Source organism: Triturus cristatus, chromosome 1_2 (genome assembly GCF_964204655.1).
Source record: "Triturus cristatus chromosome 1_2, aTriCri1.1, whole genome shotgun sequence".
Classification (NCBI taxonomy): Eukaryota; Metazoa; Chordata; class Amphibia; order Caudata; family Salamandridae; genus Triturus; species Triturus cristatus.
The window spans coordinates 1,089,809,790-1,089,835,877 of record NC_140580.1 but is presented as its reverse complement, the minus strand read 5'-3'; the positions used below and the strand labels follow the sequence as shown (position 1 = coordinate 1,089,835,877).

Genomic DNA, 26,088 nt, shown 5'->3' with positions numbered 1-26,088 from the left:
AAGTAGGGTGAAGGACATTAAGGGGGACCTAATTGTCATTAATTTTAGAGACCCCGCGGCCGTTAGGCATATTCTTAATTGGCCAGTAGGGAATTTTGGTACCTCTATTGCTCCTTTGGAGCTGACCTTCTTCTATCCCAGAATCCAAGGGAACAGAGCTAGGCACCCTGGGGCTCCTGCCTTCCCACAGATCAATTCACGTGCATTTTGTAACAATTGGCACACAATGTTTGAACCTAACTCCAAATTAACTACTTTTGATAGCATCCTAAGGTGGGACACCGTATTGCCAAGGAGTTATGGGAACCGAAATGTGAGGATGGACCATCTGGTTCCATTTACGCCACTTGATGTTTCAAACCGATACGAGGCCCTTTCTGGCCTCGACGGTTGCGATTGACAGATGAGGCCAATGACTAAACCATCCTTCGTTGCAACTCAGTCTGACCCAATAAATAATCTTGGGTTATTGTATATTGGTAAATCTGATCTAATTCAACGACCTAGACCACTAGAGGGGACCTTGATATCAGAACCAACTGTTTCTCCCTTTATTCCTCGCTCTTCTTCAAATTGTGTATCCAAGCAGGGGGCGGGTGCCGGGTCCTCTATCTTGAGCGATTCCCTTGGTCCATTGGATTTTCCAACATCTAAGCAAGCCCCTAATGCTGAATGTGTTAAAGTCGTTTCGTGGAATGTGGCAGGTCTTAAAAATAAACTCCCCATTCCTGAGTGGGGTGCATTTATTGCTTCTTTTGACATTTGCATGCTGCAAGAAACCTGGATGCTTAAAGAGAGTGTGGCTCCGGGCTTTGCAACCTATGATATTTTAGCAGGTATGAGTAGCAGGGGCAGGCCCTCGGGGGGGCTGTCCATATGGGTTGGCATCCATCTGGGAGTTAAGGCATCAGACATTCCAACTAACTCTCGGGATGTGCAACTTGTTCTACTGGACATAGTGAATGGCCCAAGTATTGCTCTGATAAATGTCTATTCAAGACCTATTAAGAGGGGCTTTGAATCGGAGGCTATTACTGTATTGTCTAAACTTATACAGTCACTTGACTCCTCCACTGTGCTAATTTTGGGTGGGGATTTCAATTGCCATTTTGAGCCCCTTTGGGACCCAAATGCAGGAGACCCAGATGAAGTGGATTTACTATGGAACATTCCTGACCCGCTGACCTCTTTGGTCAAGGTATGGACTCCCCTTGTCTTGCAACTGCAGTCACTCTCCTTAGCTGCATCATTGCGAGCATGTAACGGAAGGCTGAAGCCAGATAGACCTAGGAAAGTAACGTTCAATAGAGTAAACCATACCTCAATAATCAACTACATTTTTATCGAAGCAAGGCATTGGGACAGGCTCTATGAATTTGTGGTCATTGAGAGGTTTGACAGTGACCATAATGCTCTCGCCTTGACTTTCAAACCGGGGAGTTTTGGACTTAAAAAACCTGCCCCGGATGATAATCTTGTCACTGATCCACTGATAATCACAAATTGTAGAAGGAGAGTTAAGTGGCCAGAAATAAAAATGTCCAATAGTAAACTTGCGCAACTTTATAAAATAATAATACCATTTATTGAAGAGATGGGGAGAGTTGGTCCTTTGGGTAGCCCAACTGATATTCATGGTCAATTGGTTGTTACACTAAAGGACATCTTGTACCCAGTAAAAAAGGTCACACAGTCTCGGACTGTAACAGCTCGGTGGTTTAATACGACCTGCCGTACAGCCAAAAAGGCTCTGTTGCTGGTATTAAAAACCAACGACAGAGAAGCCATCAGGGTAAATCGCTCCCTGTATAAAAAAGCAATTAGTGATGCTAAGAAGGAAGGGGAGGCTGCAGTGTGGGAGGAGTTGGGCCTTGCGCTCAGTTGCAATGATGCTAAATTATTTTGGTCTATTGTAGCAACTGGAGTTAGTGGGCATTCTCATGCTCCTGCCCCTAATATTGCCTCCTCAATTTGGGAAAATCACTTTGGTGACCTTTATGGCACATGTAATTCTGATAGTCTGTCTGTTGGTACCCTTGAACCCTTACCAGCCCTTGTATGCTGTGCTCCATCTGAACTTTTTACTTTGGTTGAGGTGGAAACAGCGATAGGAAAAATGCTCCCTAACAAGGCTCCTGGCCTAGATAAACTGCCTGGGGACCAGTTTAGGGCTCAACCAAAGATATGGGCCCCCTATTTGGTTGTTCTATTTGATTATATTTTGCAGGGGGGTGATGTACCCTACACCTGGTTAGGGGCAGAAATTGTGCCCGTTCTTAAAAAGGGCTGTCCACTAACTCCATCTAATTATAGGCCTATCAGCCTTATTGATACTTCGCAAAAATTAATAGGGAGGGTCCTTCTGGACAGGGTCCTGGGATGGATTGAGGAGAATGGGATTCTGTCCACATTTCAGGCAGGCTTTAGGGCTGGTACCTCTACTCTAGATCAGATTTTTCGCCTGCAGGTCTTGTATTGGAAAACAGCTTTGGTGGAGGGTGGCAGCCTCTACCTAGTGTTTGTGGACCTGCGGGCAGCTTTTGATCTAGTTCCACGAGCCAAACTGTGGCAAGTTCTAGCAGACTTGGGTCTTCCGCCTTATCTATTGGCCGTTTTATCTAGGCTCCATGATAACAATTTTGCCCAGGTAAGGTGTGGTAAATACGGCGACCTTACTGACCGTTTCCCTGTCCAAAAAGGTGTTTTTCAAGGGTGTGTGTTGCCTCCCATACTGTTTAGCCTTTATAGTAATGGTCTTATTGACCATCTGAATTGTGTGGTAAACAATGATGCCCCTAAATTGGTTTCAGGTCGAGTGCCCGCTCTGATGTTTGCAGACGATACTCTGTTACTGTCTAGAACATCATCGGGCATTCAAAATATACTGAATGGTTTTGTAAAGTTTTGTGAGTTAAGGGGACTGGAAATAAACCTGGGGAAAACAAAATATATGATTTTTAACCCCCCGAAGCGGGTGCGTCCAAACCCAGTTCTATCTAGTATTCCCCTTGAAAGGGTTAAAACCTTTGTTTATTTGGGCGTCACTTTAACTGAGAATTTTAGTTGGAACACGCAGATTGCTAAGTCGACGCTCAAGCTTGTCCAGCTGGCAGGGGGACTAAATAAAGTTTTTTAAAAATCGACTTTTAAACCAGTGTCTCCTGCCTTGGAAATCTATTGTCGGCAGGCAAGAGTGGCTGCAATCTATGGGGCTGAACTTTGGGGACATAAGCAGATAGGGACCCTCATAAAGGCTGAGCAGTCCTTCTTAAGATCTCTTCTAGGGCTCCCTCCCAGTACGCCTTTGATCCCCCTCAGGCTTGATCTTGGTATAGTTTCAATAGAGGCGATCATTAGTGAAAGACCAATTTTGTACTGGAAGAGGTTATGGTCAGTGCCTGAACTGGCCTCATATAGAGCAGAATTCGCCGAGATTTGGCCTGCCCTTAAATATAAAAAGATCCCCTGGCTCCTGCATATTAATGCTGCTAGTATTCAACTAGGACTCCCGGAATTGTGGGCAAATCCGGAAGCATATTGTCCCGGGTTACCAAAGAAAGAACTTCTCTCTCTGATATCCACACACAATTTTTTATCTCTTTTGAGCTCTTCAGCGGTGGGTAGGTTGACCTCAGAGTTCCTCATAGTCAAACAAGATTCTAAACTAGAGGAATTCATGGACCAAATTGAACCCCCACTTGCTCGAAAATTATATATTCAGTTAAGATATGGTACCCTACCGGTTAGGTCCTTTTCATCTAAGTGGCAGACCCAGAATTAGGAAATTTGTCCTGCATGTAATTATAAAACGGAGACTGTCGCACATGTGCTGTTTTTTTGTCCTGCTTACTATGTAATCAGAAAATGTTGGTTGACTCCCATCTGCAGGAACTTGGGATTTCGTTATTTTATGCAGGCTTGTAGGTCTTTAACTTATGATACCCATCCCCATATTGTTTTTGCAGTATCTCGCTATTTACACAGTATGTGGCGCAGGAGACAAACTTTTTTAAACTAATCATTTTTTCACTGATAACTCCTAGTTTAATCCTTTTTAAACTTTTAACCTTTTATGTTTATTTATTGTCTTATTGTAATTGTTGATGTACTTATGTGTACTTTTATGGTCTCACGACCGAAATAAAGTTATTACTGACTGACTGAAATTGAAGCAAAACAGCGGAAGTTAAAGGAGAAGGCAATGTGGGCACAGGTAAAGGTAGTGGAGAGACAGGAAGCACAATTGGTGGAACAAGCAGGGACCAAGCCAAAATTTAATAATGGGAAGTACAAAGGGAACATTGAAGAAGCTAAGAAGAAATTTTTGTGTCATAATTGCGGCAGGATAGGGCATTGGAAATCCGAGTGTAAGTTTCCCCCGAGTACTAACAATGAAAATCCATCATTGAACGCACAGGTGCAGCATGAGGTGAGTGGTCAACTGCAGCAACAGCAGCAAGTTGTTCCCCCACAGAATCAGGTGCCAAAGCCGCCTTTTCCACAGAGCAGAAACACACAGAAGTATAGTAGTGAATCGGGATTCTACAATGAAGAACAGGTAAATAAACTGCCATGCGCTAGCGCTGTCTCGCAGTATTGGCTGCAACGCGATGAGAGTGACGCAGAAGAGAGCTATTGACGGTGCCGAAGGGAGGAAGAAGAGTGCGTACTTGGCGCAACTCTAGAAGTAGACCAGACAGGACCTTTTGTAGATGGGAGGGTTAATGATGAAAATATTACTTTCCTAGTGGATACTGGTGCTACTCGATCAACTGTTAGATCAGCCGATGTTAAGAATCTTCCTCTCTCGGATGAAACGATCCAAGTAGTTGGTGTGTCCAACAGGCAAATTAAGACATATCTTACTGAACCAGTGAAAGTCAGCATAGGGAAATTTTCAGTAATGCACCGCTTTGTGGTTTGCGACACCAGTCCTGTGAATTTATTAGGTAGGGACCTGTTGTGCAAAATGAATTGCACTATATTTTGTACTCCGGATGGAATAGCTTTTAAAACACCAGATGATGATGTATTGTATAAGATGACCTTAGCTAACAGAGAAAGTGAAGTTACTGAAACATATGCTGTATTCAACCCTGATGAATTACCAAAAGAACTAAGAAACTCTGTAAAAGAAGAGGTTTGGGATTTCACTGGAGAGGATGTAGGACTAATGAGAAATGTAGATCCAGTTAAAATAACTGTAAAAGAAGGAGTAACGTATCCAAATGTTCCACAGTACAGATTGACACCTGAAATAATTGAAGGTGTAACTCCTATAATAGAGAAAATGATCAGACAAGGAATCTTGAGAGAAATAATGAGTAGTCCATGTAATTCACCAATAATGGGACTGAAAAAGCCTAATGGGAAATTCAGGATAGTGCAAGATTTGAGAAAGGTGAATAAAATTGTGGTATCATGTTGTCCCATTGTACCAAATCCATCAGTGATTTTATATCAGATTCCCCATGATGCAGAATGGTACACAGTAATTGATCTGTGTCATGCTTTCTTTTCCATCCCATTGCACCATGACAGTCAGCAAATTTTTGCATTTCGTTTTGGTGAGCGTATTTTGGCATGGTGCCGAATCCCACAGGGGTATACAGAGAGCCCTTCAATATTCAATCAGTTGTTAAAGAGATCTTTGGAGAGTCTAGAAATGCTAGAAAGCTCTGTATTGGTCCAATATATTGACGACCTTTTGGTGGCGTCAAAAACATGTGACGCCTGTGAGACAGATACAATAGCATTGCTGAATCATTTGGCAGATGGAGGACTTAAAGTGCCACCTGCATAACTAGTTTTGTAAAAAGGAAGTGCAGTATCTGGGACACAACATTGAGAAAGGACTAAGGAAAATAACAATAGACAGAATCAGAATAATAAAAGGAATGAGAGCTCCCATGACTCAAAGAGAAGTAAGAATGTTTTTGGGAATGGTAGGGTACTGCCGTCAGTCGATAGGGAACTTTTCCTTGATCGCAAAGCCTTTGGTGCGATTGACGAGAAGTGATGTAAAAGATCCCCTTGAATTAAACAAAGAAGAATGGGCAGCATTTAGACAATTGAGAGATGGTTTGTGTGAAGCACCTGCATTAGGAATGCCTGACTATGAGAAAGAATTTGAGTTGTATTGCAGTGAGAGGAATGGATGTGCACTTTCAGTGTTGACCCAGAAACATGGAAAAATGAGAAGACCAATTGCATATTTTTCATCAATGCTAGATCCAGTAGCTGTAGGTTTACCTGGATGTTTGAAAGCGGTGGCTGCAACATGTCGAAATTTGGAGCAGAGTGAAGGAATTGTGATGGGATATCCTTTGAATGTGTTTGTACCTCATGATGTAGCGATTCTGTTGACAAGGAGTCGTACTCAGTATATGACACACAGTCGGCTGACTAAGTATGAGAAGGTCATATTAGGTGCAACTAATGTGAGTCTTGCAAGATGTGTGAATGTGAATCCAGCAACATTGTTGCCTGATAATGAGATTGTGGAGGTAAGAGATGAAGTTGATCATGATTGTCTGGATGTACTTGATTTTTGTACCAAACCACGACCAGACATAAAAAATGTACCTTTGCCAGAAAGTGATTTTGTGATGTTCGTTGATGGGCCATGTTTGAGAACAGATGAAGGAGTGCTCAGTGCAGCGTATGCAGTATGCACAGTCGCAGCAGTAATTGAAGCCTCATATTTGAAAGGAGTGAAATCAGCCCAGGTAGCTGAACTTGTGGCTTTGACTAGAGCATGTAAGATTGGGAAGAGTGACTGTGATAACTGACAGCCAGTATGGCTTTGGGGTTGTCCACGACTTCGGCCAACTATGGCTACAAAGAGGTTTCCTGACCTCAAGTGGAACTCCCATTAAGAATGCAGAAGTGGTTGGAAAGTAGCTTGAGGCGATACAACTGCCTAAACAATTGGCTGTTGTAAAATGTGCTGCACATAGTCAAGGTGGTGATTATATTGCCACTGGGAACAGGTATGCCAATGACATGGCACAGTATTGTGCACGGAATCAGAATTCAGTCAATCGGGCTAAGGAAAGAGAAATGTCTTCTTGCTCATTGATGTTCACTAACATTGTGGGAACTTGGGAATAGGTAAAACAGTTGCAGGAGGAGGCAGGAGATGAGGAAATGAGACAGTGGGTAAAAGCAGGATGTGCCCCAAGGGAAAAGTATCATGTGTGGGTCTATAGAGATGGAAGACCAGTTATGCCTGATAGCATGGTGTCTTCCATGGCACGGATGTATCATGGCCAGGGACATATTGGACGAGATGCTATGATCAGGTCATTTAAGCAGACCTGGTACAATGCAAAATTCAGACTGGTGGCAGAGAGTCTTTGTCAGAGATGCTTAATATGTCAGCAGTACAATCCTGGAAGGAAGACAGTAGTGAGTCTGGGAAAAATAGGTCGAGAAGGAGGGCCTTTTACCAGAATGCAAGTAGATTTCATTGAGAAGCCTCCCTGTAACAGATTGAGGTATGTTTTGGTAGTAGTCTGCCTATTCTCCAGGTGGGTGGAAGCATTCCCAACAAGAAGAAATGATGGGTTGATAGTAGCAAAGCTACTGCTGAGAGAATTCATCCCCAGGTTCGGGTTCCCAGTGACAATTGAGTCAGACCGAGGAGGACATTTCCATAATGAAATTGTAGGATTAATTTGTGAAGCATTGAATGTACAACAACAACTACATTGTGCCTACCGACCAGAGGCTTCTGGTGTGGTTGAACAGATGAATTGTACTATCAAAAATAGAATAGGGAAGATGTGTTTGGCCACAGGTATGAAATGGCCTGATGTCTTGCCTCTAGTACTCATGACAATCAGGGCCATTCCAGACAGAACTACAGGATTGAGTCCTCATGAAATAATTATGGGACGTGCCATGAGACATGTGTTTATACCAGTCAACAAGCTGATGACAATTTCTGATGACATGGTGTTGGAATACTGTAAAGGCCTGGCTGACGCAGTTCATTCTGTGTTTCATCAGGTTAGACCAGATGCCACCACACTTGAAAAGGAGCAAGCTCATGATCTGAGCCCAGGTGATTGGGTAAGGATAAAAGTCCACAGAAGAAGAAATTGTCTGGTTCCAAGGTGGGGAAAACTACGACAAGTCATTTTGACCACGACTACAGCTGTGAAGTGTGCTGGACTGAAAAACTGGATCCATGCCAGTCATACATTGAGAATTCCAAATCCAGTGGACAGCACAGGAAAAGAATACTTTGATGAATCAGAATCAAGCACTGAATCAGACGACGAAGGGTCAAAGACACAAGGAAACTCTGAAAGGGGACACACAGAACAAAGATCCGCTTTAGTCCCCAGAAGTATTGCTCTGAGAAGAAGATTGCAGATTTCCGAATCTAGTGATTCTGGAAACGAGCAAGAAGCGCAGGGTTCCAAGAAGGAACACAGGAAGAAAAGAGGAAAGAGTACTGAAGACGCAACAAAAGAAATTCGTGAAAAGGAAGTACCAGATGAGAGACTGAGAGAAATTCCACCTGAAGTAACAAATCTAAGTGAACAAGGGACAGGTACAGAGAGAGAGCGACAGATTTCTGTGGAAGACCCCCGAGGAGGTGTAGGGAACTGCAACATCGAGTTAGGTGAAGCGACAAGTAGCCAGCAGGAAGATTGTGTGGCGGAGACCCGAGGTGGGACAGAAGTAGGGAAAACAAAACAAGTGGTGGAAGAAGAAGTTGCGGTAAAGACAAAGCAAGTTGAGACAGAGTCTGAAGAGAGTGAAAATGAAATACCTGAAGGTCGAGTTCTAAGAAAGAGAGCTTGGAGGAATGAAAAGAATGATAAAGGAAGTAAAGTAAAAAGAGTTGCAAGAGATGATGTTTGGCCCAATAAAATAAGGAAACTGAGATATCGATTGACAAGAGTGAATTCACCAAGAGCTGAACAGGTGAATGAAGTGACAAGTCAAGAAAAATCAAAAGAAGACGAATTAACTGAAGACACAGAGAGTAGAAGAACAAGGAAACCTAACCAGAAGTATAAGTCACCAGAATGGACGTACGTGGCTCTGCCTGAACAGAGAGAAGAGGCAGATAGTCAAGGAAATCCAGAGGAGACTATACTGAAAGTGGTTGAGGCTGAAATTTAATCGGAAATCCTGAGAGTTCTCTTGTGCGACATTGGAGAAAAAGAAACGGAAGTTCAGGAAAATCCATATTTGGAAGACGAGAGGAGAGTGAAGAACGATGAGATGCCAAACTGAATAAGTTAAGAAAACAAGATATTGAATTAAAAATAGTGACTGGTAGAACCAAATAGGTGTTAAAACCTTAGGTTAGGAAAACTAGTTGTGAAGTAAAAGAGGCTAAGTCAAAAGACACGGTCCATTTTAACAAGATGGCTTACATAGAAAGTAGTAAAGGTAGATGTACATTCATGAAAAGATGGTGTAAAATGTGTTGTTGTTGTACAGGATTATTAATGCTTTTATGGAGCATCCTTGCTCTTGTCATTTCTTTTAAAACTACTATAGATACATTAGAAGGTCATAGTGAGAACAAAACTAATATAGGGAAAATTCCAAAGGTAGTTCCAACTAGAATAGATAAAAATTATTTGCATAAAGACAGGTCAATAACAGATTTTTCTAATAATGTGTTTTCAAAATTATTGTACGAATATGTAAAGACAATGGACGTACGGGACTGCTACGTATGTATGCAGTTACCTGCATCTGTTTCTGAGGGAGTGACTTATCATCACCTTCCAGCAACGTATGGTATAACATGTAGTGTAATAGGTAGTTTGTTTTATGAGACACGGAAATTAGAATATTATTTTTCAGATGTAGATAACATTTTTGCGCAAGTGCCTTCTTATAATAAATTGAACAAAGTAAAACCTGCTAAGGTATTAGGTGAATTCTTTTTAGAAACTAAGGAATTAACATTAGAGTATATTTTTAGAAACAATTTAACATGCAGTTTGAAGAAGGAGGAAAAGACATTCCTAGACATGGTTGTGGACAGGAGATTGAAAATGAAAATGCAAAAGAAAGCAGCAGAAGGGAAGGTGGAGAAAACAATCTGGGATATAGAGAAAGAAAAACATTTGAAAGGAGAAGCTAGTCCAACTATAGCTTTGGATTGGCCTCAGAAAGGGAAATTTTGCATTCGAAGGAATCAAACGGCGTATGATAATTATTTTCTAGGTAATAAGAGTGCCATGATACATATCGAATCATGGGTGGATGGGGATTCAAAGGTGGAAGAGATCCAGTCTTTCCTGGATTATATTTTATTTGTGGGAACAGGGCATATTATCGTTTGCCAGACCATTGGTATGGCACATGTTACGTAGGCCTGGTTTTTCCAAAAATCTTTCATATGGATAGAGGAGAAGATGGTGTACATAGCTTAAGTAATCATTTAGCTAGGTCCAAGAGAGAATCCTGGGCAGAAATTGTGGGTGATATTTTTCAGGCATTGATACCAGCAGTGGGAATAACTCTAAATGCAAACAAAATTAGAAAATTGTCAACAGTAGTGGATTGCTTGTCAACAAGCACCGCTGGAGGTTTTTTATTGGTTAATACTGAAATGGTTGCCATGCGTGCTATGGTGATGCAAAATCGACTTGCCCTTGATATTTTATTGGCAAAAGAGGGTGGAGTCTGTGGAATGTTGAAAGTTCAACATTGTTGTACTTACATTCCTGACGAAAGCAAAGATCTGAAAACTTATATTAAGAATATTACTGAATTGCATGATGAACTTGCACCACTGGAGGTTGAAAGTGTTTGGGATAGAATTGGAAAGAAAATAGCTGCTATTAAGAATTTCTTAGTAAAATTAGGTAGTACACTTATAGGTAAAATATTGTTTCCTTTAACATGTGTAATTTGCATAGTATTATTGATTAGATTATGTTGTATGTGCTGTAGAAACAAGAAAAATAAGAAAAGTTTAAAAAGAGAAAATTCAAAAAGAAAAGATAAGAAACAAGAAAGAGAAATTGAAGAAATAACAGAGTATGTATGAATTAGTAAAAAGAGAAGACGAAGGTGAAACTGAACTATGATTAAGAGCAAGAAAACATTTTAAAGATTCCGTTAAGACTGAACAAAATTTTGGGTGGTGTGGTGATAAAATCACCAAAGGGGGGATTGCTGGAGCGGGTTATGCAAAATTTTGTATACCCACCCCATTTTGCATGTTGTTTTATTAATTAGATTAATTAATTAATTATAATCGTACTAATGGTTTGGAGTGATGTGGAAATAACTAATCAACCTTATTAATGACTGAAATACACGTGGGATTTGCATCTGCATGGCCTACTTAATTACGTGAACTAAATTTCGTACGCATACTAATGATAGTTAATTAGAATGTTGCATGATATATGTTGCTTTGGTGATGTAATTGTGATTCGTGCTTTATTTAGTAAGTATAAACCACATTGAGTGTTGCTTTTGGCTAGATAAATACACACACATATGGGTATTAGCGAGGGAATAACATTTTATTAGTCATTTCTATGTATTAATTACTTTTTTGTGTTTCTTTGCTTAAGTTGACCATTTGGAGTGGCCACAAAATGGCTGACTCCTGTATCTGATGAAACCGGCTCCATTGCTCAAGGTTCGGGGTGAAGTGCGTATGCGTCACCGCTAGCAACTGCAGCCTGGACCTGACGCCAGATGAACATGTACCTTCCAAGGACAGCCTGGGAAGTCAGCCAAATATATTTGAACAAAGACTGTTGCGTGAACCGGAACTGGCAAGGGTCATAACCCAAAAGACACTTTTGTGAGAACCCAAAAGGATGATCCCTGATTGTCCAATCAGCGAACTCGGATGCCCAAAATTTGTTACTTGTTATCATCAATTTTACTATAAATTATGGTAGAATAGAGAGGTAATTACGTTGATCCTTCGATTTCCTGATGATATGCTGACGGAGAGGACGGTGACACTGCAGGACAGCTGTTAGCCTGAATCTTTGACGGACTGAATTAATGCCCAAAATCCTGATGAACTTAACCTGCTAAATTGATGGGCATAGATTTGCGAGACTGCCAGATTTGACATAGAGGACGACTTTAGCCAGAATAGGTAAATATGAATGCCAACTTGATCAAATGAATGATTTAATCTGCAATATTAATATAAATATGAATTTGAACATCTACAGAAATGAGTTTGGTTGTTTATTCATTGAAATGTGTTAATGAAAAGGTTAATTAGAGTATTAGGATTTCACTTAAAACCGCAACTAACAGATCCATCCCAGTCAAGAGGGAAATACCAAATATGGAATCCAGGGCCTAGTGAGTATAAGAAGGGTTTGCAGGTTTGTTGCTCATTAGGGTAAAGTGATATATTCCTCCCTCATTATCCAGCGCTTCGAAGGATAATCGCCTCTTGCATGGACTAATGGTAAGTGTGTGTTGGTGTTATGGGCCCCACCAGCGGATGTATGGATAGTGTGCGTGTGTGAGATCATTTGGTCCGTGGCAGTAGGGAGGGGTTTTGCACTCCCGCTGGAGCACTGGCAGGTGAAGAAACTACACACTGCCGCCTCTCCCTCCTCCTCCCACTGAAGGGGCGGGCTGTCCGTTGTTGTAACCCCACTCTTCGGCGTGCACCGCACACTTCCTCAAAATGCTGCATTTTCTGAACACTCACACTTACCACATGCGGTGAGGTAGAGAGGCAGGGGTGCGCGGCGGCTCAGCCGCACACGCACACACGGAAGTCGTGCCCGCCACCTCCGGGGCACAAATAAAGCAGAGAACTAGAGCGGCTGCTAGTGCGCGAGCCGTTGCCAGCCCTGGTCGTGTCCCTTCTGGTCACAAGTTGCACCTCAGTGTGCACTGGCGCCAACCGCCAGGTGTACAAGGTGCTGTGTGTGCGCAGTGCTCGCAGTGTTGATTTATAAACATCCAGTGCGCCCACATGCCTGTATTCACTTTCGTTTATTTTCTCTTGTAAGGACAGGGTGCGGTTGCCAGCCTGCTCCTATGGTGAAATATTATCGACATTAATAAAAACAAGCATTGGCATAGCCAAAAGGTCTCGCCTTTGGGACCTTATAAGTATTTAGTTATGCAGCACAATATCCTTACTGCAACAACATTAACTGTTGCATGGCTAAACACTTATAAGGTTCCAAAGGCGAGACCTACTGGCTATGCCAATGCTTGTTTTCTATCAGTGGTCTTTCAGCCCTTCCATTGCTTATCACTGGTCTACTTCACTGTCCCTCTTATATTTTCAATTCCACATTTCTTATGGGCGCACTGTTTTGTACTAGATAACAGGTTGACAAGTGGCAGAGTTTTTTCTTGCTGGCAAGCGCTAGTGAGAATTTCCGTCCCCTAGAGCGGCGGTTTTCAGGCACTAGGAGGGCACCCAGCGAGATTTTCCCAATGTGGGCAGTCGCAACAGTTCACGGCGAGAAAGCTGCTATTTGAGTAGAAAATCTACTCGAGTGGCAGCAAAAACAATTTAAAGTGCAGCGCCCTCTGGCACGCCACGTGGAGCCTTTGCACTGATTTTTCAGCGCGGAGCAAGCTACCAGCGTTAAAAATCAGCGCGAGGAGCACGATGTGCGGATATCCGCGTTTTGCCCACCCCTAATACCAGGGTGTTTAGCCGACACTGAAACTCATTGCTAATGCTATACTTACAGACTCTAGACGTTTGACTGTAACACCATAGCTCCCTCCTTCTTTCTCTGTGTCAAAGCCCTTGACACAGTTTTGCAGCTACAAACATATGTGCTTCAACTCTCTTTGAAGCTACAGATACTAGTAAACTGAATGAAGTGAAATTTATTGTAATTTATTGCAGTCAAGTGGTGACATTACAGGGTTACAAACAGTGCTGCTTACAAGGAATTTAAGATCAGCAATAACAAGGATAAACACTGGTTACTCATTTCCAAATAAAGAACTGTAAAACAAGAATGTTGCCTTTTCTTACAAAAAACATTTAATTGAAAACTGCAACCTTAAAGGTTCCAAGAAAATACATACATATGTGGTAGCTTCCTACAGTGATTGCAAGCGCATGCGTCCCTTCGACAACACACACCTATTTTAAACTACAATTTAAAAACAATTTCATTTTTTTTAGCAAAAGATTTCAAATGACAATTAAAGACTGTTTATGTTCACGCCGTTTATGGGTCATTTAGCTAATTCTTCTTTTTAGATAAGATTGATTTCATGTGCATACATTTCATGTTGCATATGTATGGACTCGCTCACGTCCTGCGCACTCCAATATTAAAGATGCTGCTTTCACAGTTTTCTTCAACGTCACACTTTCTAGAGTGCTTATATTCTTTACTACCCTTTATTAATTACATTCCTATGACCCGTTCCTTCACTTTTAAAGTATATTAAAAAGGGTACATGGGAAAATATTAACTTTCCACTTACTTTAGCTTATGGGTGTCCAAAAATGGACCACTGGGGCAAATGTTACAGTCATCGTTAAAAGCTATCATTAAAAGTGCTCCAAGTGCTTCTTCTAACACATTCTTTTCTGTTCTTCTATGTGCTCTTTTGGATTCTTTTCATAGACAAAACGATTGTTTTCAAACAACATTCCTTGTAAATACTTGTCTCAGTAAAATGCTTTGGATGTTTTCCATAAAGGAGTATTTACGCGGCGTAAATTACGCCTTCCTTCATGGATTCCCTTGTGCAGCAAGTGCTACTCCCAAAGTGTCTTTACTGTGCCAAATGATAACATTAGAGTTGACGTGACTTCACCTCACCCCCAACCTAAGTTATATTTTCAACTTTACTGTACCAAAAAAAGCTTAAAGCACACGCTTTTGCTGTGCTTTCCTACCCAAACAGCATTTACTACTAGCTCACGCACACATGCTATCACATTCACATTCGGGGAAACTGCTTACCTGTTATGCACACACTCTCTCATTTGAAACAAGCATTTGCAATGCAATCGGTCTTGCATTTGTGAAGGTTAGAGCTATTGGCAGTGTAAATAATTATATGTTTTGCTAAAGGAGTCTAGAGGACTAAGAATGAGGAAGAAGTACTGGGAAGAGTGATGCAGCTGCAGCATTGTCTAAAGTCTTAGAATGAGGAATTACTGATGAGACCAGAGAAGCAGGTAGCAGCACTGTCTATAGGACTTAGAATTAGGAATTACTGATTGGACTAGATAAGCAGCTAGCAGCACTGTCTAAAGGACTTAGAACGAGGAATTACTGACAGGATCAAAGGAGCTGCTGCAGGACTGCCTATAGGTCTTAAAATGTGGGAATTACCGACAGGATCAGAGAAGCACATAAAGCACTGTCTAGAGGACTTAGAATGAGGAATTACTGATGATACCAGAGAAGTAGCTAGCAGCGTTGTCTAAAGGACTTAGAATGAGGAATTACCGATGGGACCAGAGAGGCAGCTAGCAGTACTGCCTAGAGCAGAGTTCTTCAATCTGTGTGGCGTGCTCCACTGGGGGGGCGCGACACCATCTCAGGGGGGGCGCGCACTCCACTCTAAGAACTCCGGTATGGTTGGAGGGGAGGGAGGGGAAATCTTTGGGGCACTACGTGCCCATGCTTTTGTCTTGCTAACTCTTCCAAGAGGGGGTTAATTCATAGGATGCCTCCTCTGCTAAAACCAAAAGCAAAGGAACAGACAGTCCTGTTCCTTGCCTTCCATATCATAGCAGAGGAGACCCCTTGCCTTCCTTTGCAGCTGAAGCATTTCACCTCTATGAATTAACCCCCTCTTGGGAGAGTTAGCTCTTCCAAAAAAGGAGACAAAGTTTCCAGGGATGTTTTAAGGCATGGGCAAAGTGGGCTCTGACCCAGGGCCCCAGCCATTCAAAGGGGTTGGGGGTGGGGGGCTGTAAGAGCCAGCTCTGTTCTAAAGTCTTGCCCTCATGACCTTGAACTTTTTTTTAACACAATGTTGTAAATAGCGTTTTTCTATCATTCATTTTTAATGTGTAAGAGTCTATTATAGACATTTTGCAGTCAAAATGTGTGTATGCGTCATGCAACATCCATATAAAAAGTTTATTTTAGATCAATACAGGACCTCGCATATGAGAAATGAGAGGGTGTGACAGAGATTATTTGCAGTAATATTAGTGAACTGCTGTTGTGTTACATACTGAAAACACACATCACTATCCCTGAATATCATATGTACACACATTTAGTATTTGACCAAAGAAGGCATGAAAGAGGTGAGACTGGATCATAAAATCAAAGCTGGTCCGAACAGGGGACCCCAAAATACATTTAGCCCAGGGCCTCCAAAATCCTTAAAACGTCCCTGATAGTTTTTTTTAAAATTACACAGGCAGGCGCGCAAAATGCCAGCCTGCCATGTGTTTAAACAGCCTGCAAATTGCTTGTCTTGACACTAAATATGGTTATAAATAAAGAAGTATGTATTTATTTGTAATGTGACTTTTCTGTCTTTGTTCCCTTTTATTATCAGTCATGGATCATTCAAGCAGCTCTAGAAAACAATTAAAAGTTCTTTCTATTTATATTTGCTGTTCAAAGTATGCACAGACAAGTGCTGAAAATACAGCTTTAGGTGACTGCTTATTTTTATACCGTCTGTGACATCAAAATAATGAGCTGGCAACCCTAATCATAAGACTAGAAGTTTGTTGAGGGGTCAGCACATTATTTATTTCCTCCACCCTGATCCCTGGTTACTGCCATAATAGCAATAGTTTAACACATTTGAAACCCTACGCTGCCGTCAATAACATGCTGAGTTACTTCAAGTGTCTGGGATTGCCCCTTGCATTCAGACAACTCGCTCCTCATTCTCGCCCTTCACTTTCACCCTCACCCTGCACTCACACTGATCCGATACACTCACACCATTCACCCACTTACCCTCCACTCAGTGATCACTCTGCACTCACAATGCACTTGTGCTGTTCACCCTGTACCTCCCCCTGCAGTCACACAAGCACACTACTCAACCTGCACTCATGTGATACTTCACACACCTGTCCCCCTCACTGCTCAATCTGCAATCTCACTCAAATAAGCCCACCCCTAACCATACATTCATTCATCCCATTCTGCACTAAAATGCCCACCCTCAAATTCATATGGTCACCTCACTCACCTCTGTATGCAAGTATGGGCATGTCGTGCCCCATCAAGGTTTTCATCCTAAATTAGAAAAGGAGACATCTAAATGCACTGCAATCCAGCCTTCCAGGGGCCCCTTGATAGAGACAGTTCTGTTTTTGCCCTGATGGCCTGGAATAATTCCTAACAGATTCTTGCAAATACCGTTTTGTTTAATTTCTGTTTAATGTGATTGATGTGAGGGAGTCTATTACTATTTGCAGAGAAATGTGTTTATTTCATGCAACAACCATAAAAATTTTTACCAAAACAAAGTTAGATCCAAGCGGGTCCTCACATATGAGAAATTGGAGGATATCACAGATATTATTCACTGTAAAATTAGTGGGCTGCTGCTTTGTTACAACAGTGAAAACACATCACTATCTCTGAATATTAGATGTAAACGCTTTTAAAATTTCGACTACAGTGCCTGTGCACCGTTAGAAGCCTGGCTAAATAGGGTATGGCAGAGCTGAAAGTAAATCATTTAAACTCAAAGCTGTACTGAACAGGGGCCCCCAAATTAGTTTTGGACCAGGGCACCAAAAATCCCTAACATGTCCATGCCATCACAAAGTTTGTCAGACAACATTACTCTGAAGTAAAATAGACAACATCATTAATTTATTATTAGTTCTATTTTTTTTAAACATAAGCCCGACTTGTCCTAAACCCCCACTGCTTCAGGCAAGCAACTTATCGTACCACTAAGGAATTCTCAATTAGGTGTTCGTTCAGCGCCCTCTCTGTGGACTTTCAACTGTCTTCGGACCCATAACTGGTTGGTGGGCAATTATCCCATTATAATGCTGCCTAAAACGTTTGTTAATGATTTCTAGAGAAGATTTGTTTCTCGTGTACCAGCTCTGAACTAGGGAGTGCTTGAAGAATCTGACAACACTGTCTCCCTTACAGTCCCTGTCTTGGCTGAAAATTTCTGCAGAATATTCAGCTTTGAGAGAAACTGCTATCAAAACTCTCTTGCCTTTCAGCTCGTCCTATTTATGTGAGATTGGGTTCTCAGCACTTGCGGTATTAAAGACTAAGTACCGTTCAAGACTGGACGTGGAGCACAACATGAGGATGGCAGTAGCAAAAATCCATCCACAGATTGACCGTCTCTGAAAAACAGGCACACCTCTCACATTTATATTGGTGGTGTTATTATCAATCTATGTCATGTGTAAAACAAAGCATCCTAGTAAAAACAATTTGCGCACATTTTATCTTGGAAAGTGGTGTTTTGAGATGTGCAATAAGCCTCTGTCATTTCACTACACCCACTGACAGACCTGCCATTTACTAAACACTCTTATTGTATTGAACATTATTTGCTGGCTATGCCCGGAATATGTGTGTGGCAGTCGATTCCAGAAATTTCTGTCAGGTGGTGGGGGGGGGGGGGGGGGGGGGAGGGGTGGGCAACATCTAAAACAATTCAGCTGGGGGGGCTCAACCTACAAAAGTTTGAAGACCTCTGGCCTAGAGGAATAAGAATGAGGAATTACCACTGTGATCAAAGACACAGCTGCAGCACTGTCTAGAGGACTAAGAATGAAGAATTAGCCCTGGCACCAGAGAAGCAGCTTCAGTACTGTCTAGAGGACTAAGAATGAGGAATACCACTGGGACCACAAAACCAGCTAGCAGCACTGTCTAGAGTACTATGAATGAGGAGTTACAACTGGGAACAGAGAAACACCTGTGGCACTGCCCAGAGGAATAAGAATTAGGAATTACCACTGGGACCAGAGAAGCAGCTTGCAGCACTGCCTAGAGGACTGAGAATGAGGAATTACCACTGCGAATAGACACACAGCTGCAGCATCACCTAGATAACTTAAAATGAGGAATCACCGAAGGGAATAGAGAAGCAGCTAGCAGCACTGTCTAGAGGACTTAGTATAAGGAATTACCATTGGGATCAGAGAAGCAGCTAGAAGCATTGCCTAGAGGACTAAGAATGAGGAATTACCACTGAGACCAGAGAAGCAGCTAGAAGCACGGACTAGACGACTTAGAATGAGAAATTACCACTGGGATCAGAGAAGCAGCTGCAGAACTGTCTAGAGGACTACGAATGAGGAATTACCACTGGGGCCAGAAAACCAGCTATCAGCACTATCTAGAGGATTATAAATGGAAAATTAGAACTGGGTACAGCGATGCGGCTGCAACACTGCCAAGAGGACTTAGTATGAGGAATTACCAGGGGGACCAGAGTAGCAGCTAGCCGACTGTTTAGAGGACTACGAATGAGGAATTATCATTGGGACCATAGAAGCAGCTAGCAGCACTAACTAGAGGACTTAGAATGAAGAATTACCAACGGGACCAGAGAAACAGCTAACAGCACTGTCTGGAGGATTTAGAATGTCCCGATCCATGTAGGGGACCATTAGCTACCCCAATAGGCACAAGAGCTCATTCTGAGTCCTGGGCAAAATTCGTCAAGCCTGCACATAAATAAGGGTGCACGAACAGAAAGCAAAAAATATAAATGAATTCGCTTTTAATTAAACTTCGTAAAATCTTGCGTCTGGAATGGGGCCTGCAACGGAAATAAACATAATGCAAACAGTGGCCACGTTTACAAAATGTGAAGAGTGAACAAATAGTGTTTGTCATTGGCTACTGAGCTTGGAATTGGCACATGAAAGTTGTTTTAAATAAAATGGAAAAAATGATTTTATCTACAAAAAGCGCACGTTAACAAATAATATTTGTAATTGGCTAATAGGCTTTAAATTAGCTGGTGAAAGCTGTTTTAAATAAAATGGGGGAAAAAAGATTTTATCTACAAAAAGCTCATACTATACAATTAGTCAAAACAGTGGCATTGGCGTACAATACATCTCACACATCATGCAGAGGTTTATGATGCAATGTTATGTTATGTTACTGTCCATTTCTAAAGTTCACATTCACCAGTCTTGATGCTAAGAGACCAAAAAGGAACATTCTGTAAAAAATGGTACAGCCCACACAAAAATAAAATAGTGCACCAACACAAAGGTAAAAAGCTTTAAACATGATTATTGACCAAGGACATGGAAGAGAGAAAGTCAGACAAGGGGAGAAAAGAGGAGGAAAAGAAATATATGAAAACAGTCACATAGGGAACAAGCAATGGCAAAGCCAATAGGCCTTGCCTATGCAATATCAGCTGTCTTTGCCAATGTGTTTTAGCCATGTTATACACCAGACTGGATGCTGTTCAGCATGGCTATAAGTTTGTAGCATAGAGGAGAGTCATGATCGCAACCTGTGAATACTATGGTAGTACTTTCCATCAAATAACACGGGCAGGATCACAACTCTGGCACGCAATGGTAGTACCTTCAACCAAGTAACAGAGTTAGGATCACAACATTGGCACGCAATGGGAGTACCTTCCACCAATTAACACAGCCAGGATCACAACCTTGGCACACCATGGTTGTAACTTCACCAAGTAACACAGCCAGCATCGCAACCGTGGCACGCAATGGTAGTACCTTCCTTCAAGTAAGATGGCAAGGATTGAAAACTTTGCACGCAATGGTAGTACCTTCAACCAAGTAACAGAGTTAGGATCACAACATTGGCAAGCAATGGGAGTACCTTCCACCAATTACCACAGCCAGGATCACAACCTTGGCACACCATGGTTGTAATTTCACCAAGTAACACGGCTAGTATCGCAACCTTAGCACGCAATGTTTGTACCTTCCCTCGAGTAACATCGACAGGATCACGGCCTTGGCACATAATGGTAGTACATACCATCAAGTAACATGGGCAGGATTACAACCTTGGCACACAATGGTAGCACCTTCACCAAGTAATATGGCCAGAATAACAACCTTGGCACGCATTGTTAGTACCTTCCATCAAGTGACACAGCCAGGATCACAACCTTGGCACACAATGGTAGTACCTTCCATCAGTAACAGGGCCAGGATTGCAACCTTGGCACAGATTGGTAGAACTTTCCATCAAGTAACACGGCCAGGATCACAACCTCGGAAGGCAATAGTAGGCAGTACCTTCCACCAAGTAACATAGCCAAGATCACAACCGTGGCAGGTACTGGTAGTACTTTCCACCAAGTAACATGGCCAGCATCGTAACCGTGGCATGCAATGGTAGTACCTTCCATCAAGTAAGACGGCAAGAATTGCAACCTTTGCACGCAATGGTAGTACCTTCAACCAAGTAACTTAGTTAGGATCACAACCTTGGCACGCAATGGGAGTACCTTCCATCAATTAACACAGCCAGGATCACAACCTTGGCACACCATGGTTGTAACTTCACCAAGTAACACGGCTAGTATCGCAACCTTGGCACGCAATGGTAGCGCCTTCACTAAGTAATATGGCCTGAATAACAACCTTGGCACACATTGTTAGTACCTTCCATCAAGTGACACAGCCAGGACCACAACCTTGGCACACAATGGTAGTATCTTCTATCAAGTAACAGGGCCAGGATCGCAACCTTGGCATGCATTGGTAGAACTTTCCATCAAGTAACACGGCCAGGATCATAATCTCTGAATGCAATAGTAGGCAGTACCTTCCACCAAGTAGCATAGCCAAGATTACAGCCATGGAACGTACTGGTAGTAGCTTCCATCAAGTAACACGGCCTGTATCACAACCTTGGCAAGCAATGGAAGTATCTTTCACCAAGTAACACGCCCATGATCACAACCTGTGCACGCAATGGTAGTACTTTCCATCAAGTAACACGGCCAGGATCACAACCCTGGCATGCAATGGAGGTACCTTCCACCACGTAACAGGGTCAGGATCACAACCCTGGCATGCAATGGTAGCACCTTCACCAAATAATACGACCAGGATAACATGGGTGCACATATCTATACACAAGGCTGCATTCCCGGCTGTACAAAACTCTGAAATCATAAAATCAATCTAATAATAAAGAAGTACATAAATGTGACATTTTTGTGACTAGGGGTGCAAGATGTTTTCACATGAAAAGTGTTTAAAGTTCACCATTTTTGCTCTTCAAAAAGGATGCATAGGTATCCAGTTTCCTTTGCCTTTTTTCTCATCCTAGTGTGATAACTCTATGCAAATGGACCCTAATCCAGCCAAACACACCCCACAGTGTTTCATGCTAATTGTAAGTGTGCTTCATAATTCCACGCTGGAAAATCCATACAGATTTTATTCCCTACAAATTTATATGTTGCAGAGCTTTCCTGTGCCAGATGGCACAGCATAGTACAGCATCGTTTTTTAACAAAGTACGTTTCCCTCGTTTTTTAGTTTAAACTTAAGTAAATGATACATAGATTGGTGTAGAAGTCACATTTTCCACTTGGATGTCACAAAGTGAAAAACAATACAAACGAAGTGAAGTTTCAAGGTCTTCCCTACACTTTCGCAAAGTTCACAAAAGATTCCGCAGCTTGGCACACTGCCAATGCTCTGAAACCCGTCAAGTGTTCACTTTATGATTGTTACAGCGGGTACACTTGTTACAATTCCGCTAGTATTGTCCACCTAGTTAAACACATATAATGCAAACTCCTAATCAATCTGAAGCCACTTTCCAAAGCTTGCTATATTTTAATTTTAGTTTACCGTGTGCTGTAAACGCCGCACCTTTCCTCGGCCCCTTTGTAATCAGTGCCTTAGACTTAGACGCGGCCAACTTTCTGCAGTTCCCTGTTTCCTACAACGACTTTGAAAATATCTCTTTGAAAGTGACAACTCTGCTCTTAGGGAGAGGTTGACCCGGGATGGCACCAATTCAAGCAAAATATAAGCCGCGAAAATATGTATTGTAGGCCTTCAGACCCCATTTAGCAACCATGCCCCTTTAGAACACAGCACTGGATGATTACGGTGGCGGTAGAAAGAATGTGCACGCGGACCGTATTCTACAACATCAACTCTTCACAAAATGCAGATAGTAGGGGTTAACATCGTTCCACTCAGTGCTCTTCGCTTTATCGACTTGATAAGTATAAAATGCTAAGTCGGCTCTGTTGGTACTTTCGCTGCCTGTGACCTACACAATTGCACACAGATCCCTGCAGCAGACGGTTATTAACCTGCTAAGCTAGGCACTTTAAGTTCTGGCTAAGAAGGACAGATGCACTTGGTTCTTTTTATAAAGCATTTAAAGGTGATGATACTAGCAATTTGCATAGCCTAAGTCGTATTGTTAGTTTCTAAATAATATTTTTTTAGCACTATGTAACACTTCGGTTGCCAATCCTGTAGATTTCTCCTACTCTGTCCAGAAACAGCCCTCTTACCCCACTCACCCTCTCAATGCCAGCCTGATAACGGAGGGGAAGTTGACACTTTGCTGAGAAGTAAGAGCAGGTTGGATATTAATAACATAAAAATATATTTAGGCTTTGCAAACACATGGCACTCTTTAAAGGGCAGGTGTGAAAGCGATGTCTAAATAAATATAGCAGAGGTGGCCGCTTTTTAACCCCAGCCTGTGAAGAGTCGCGCATAATAAACAGGGTGAGTTACCCCGCGCTTACCAGCAGCACTGCCAGGGTCCAGTGGCGCGAGAGGCCGGGGGCTGCCAGCTGGAGGCGCTGGGGCAGCCAGTCCATGGCTGCTCTCCGTGCCCGGGGGCACTGCACACATCCTCTGCTGCGCCAGCACAGTCCGGTCTGCCCCGCCCCGGCCAGGCAGAGGGCGCGAACCAGGCGCCGGACCCCTCCTCTGCACGGACGAGGCCTCGGACTCGCCTAGCGCCCCACCCGACGCCAGGTGGGAGGGAGGCGGGGAGAGGTGTGGGCGGTGCCTCGGGCGACGGACGGCAGCTAGTGGCAGGGTGGCAGTCCCAAGGGCACCGCGGCGGGCACACTTTCCAAGCTGAAGTTCTGCCTCTCCTGGAGAGAGTGTGCGACTTCACTTTTTCCACCTCAACCCAGTATATATTTATACCCGTTAATTATAATATATAACGTGTGAAAGCAACGGATCCAAACGGAATAAGAAATCGGCATATTTATCAGGCTAGAGCCTCGCCAACATTCTACCTGACGGAAGCACGTTCCATGACGTCATATTCTTCGCACTTCAATGGATCCAGCCACACGGAAAGTGCAACTAGGTCTTTGGGGGGACTTCAGACCTAAATATCAACGTTAGCTTTATTTTTACATGTGATGATCCATCATACAATTTACAATTCAAAAAGGAAAAGGTGTAGTGTAAAGAAGGTTTAACTTTAAAAGCTCGTGAAGTACTAGGTCGAGGCGAATGTAAAAGGGTGTACCAAGTAGTTCTCCCTGCAAAGAAAGAAAACAAGCATTGTTAAATGCACTAGGTTTCGTCTATGGGATTAATAAATTGTTTTTTGTTGTAGCTTGCTGAGTTGTTGTACAATATACAATATATAGATAGTCTGTTAAAGTGTTATGACTTGTTTATGTACAAAAAGGCAATATATTGTGCTGTTGCTAGTGGTGTAGTGTTACAACACATTCCATTACAACGCATTATTTTACAACGCAGACTTTAAAAAGCACCCACCATTACAACGCATGATTTCGCAACGCATACAATCACACTGCAGCTCCATAGGGATACAGTAAAAGTACTATTTCAACGCATACCATTACCACACATACCAATACAACGCATGCTATTACAAAGCATATTACTAAACCTATGTAAAACGGCTTTTAATGCTCCCCCAAAAATTACTGCAAAAATGAAATGAACAAATAAATAAATATTGATATATCGCCAACATAAAATTTGCAAAACTTTTCCCAATTCAAATAAAAGAAGTACATTTTATGACTATTTTAGTTAAAACACTGTACAATTAATGGCAAAACCAGCGTGTGCATTCCAGTGAAAAGAAATCTGGTGTCGTTCCTCTATTTCCACTGTAGCTATATATTGCCAAGGTCTACACAAAATGGCTGCCGTTCTAAAAAGGAACGATTTTACACACTACATAACAAATACACATTGTGCCAGGTTCTGAATCATGCGAAAAAATCCTTTACAAAACATAATTTCTTTTAAAATTTCAACAACCCCTAAAAAACATATAAATTCAGCCGACCACCATGTTGTGCTCAGTGGTACACTGACTTCCTTGGTGACCACACTCTGCTGGAGTAGAAGGAGACAACTGACAGTTTGGAATCCAAACATTGCATCTACTGACTGAAGTAAGTGAAATGTGAACAATAAACATATTTCATTAGAACAGAAATAATTCCCAAACCTAAAATTAATTTATTTATTTTTATAATAATTTCACAGATTTTGGACATAGACAAACAACTTTCAAATTTGAATAAATTATCTGAAGACAAACTCATTTTTTTCTAAAAAAAACAAAGATTAAAAATTTTAAAAAATGCTTTACTTCAGGGAAGGTGCTTGTCAGTGCTGAGGGGAATAATTACTATTCTAATTTCACCAGGTGCTTGCTTAGGGAAGGTGCTGGTCAATGGTGGGAGGCAAAATTACTATTCTCACTCCACAGGGTGCATGCCTCAGAGAAGGTGCTAGTCAGTGGTAGGTGACAACATTACTAATCCAACTCCACCCGGTGCTAGTCTCAGGGAAGATGCTAGTTAGTTTTGGGGGGCAAAATTAATATTCCTACTCTGCGGGTCAATGCTGTGGGGCAAAATTACTAATTCCACTCAGTAGGTTGCATGCCTCAGGGAAGGTGCTGGTCAGTGCTGGGGGGCAAAATTAAGATTTCTACTCTGTCTGGTGCTTGCCTTAGGGATGGTGGGGTCAGTGGTGTGGGACAAAATTACTAATTCAACTCTGTTTACAGAAAAACAGACTGCAATTATTTTTTATTACAGAATTTGCAATTTCCTCAAATTTGTTGACGTTACATTTAGAAGAATTCTATTGGTTAGGGGTATACCCATCAATAACCCTCCTAGTACCTCGATTCGAAGTAGGACAGCGAA

The 26,088-nt window shown here is 42.1% G+C and overlaps 1 protein-coding gene across 1 annotated transcript in view; it reads right to left on the bottom strand.

The window, feature by feature from the left end:
* LOC146868725 (protein CutA homolog) overlaps positions 1-23,901 on the bottom strand; it is a 250,648-nt gene extending 226,747 nt beyond the window's left edge. Inside the window, exon 1 of the mRNA XM_085613545.1 lies at positions 23,668-23,901. Within this exon, the coding sequence (XP_085469671.1) occupies positions 23,668-23,742 (75 nt within the window). The 5' untranslated portion in view covers positions 23,743-23,901. The remainder of the gene's footprint in view (positions 1-23,667) is intronic.
* Between the last annotated feature and the right edge of the window lie 2,187 nt (positions 23,902-26,088).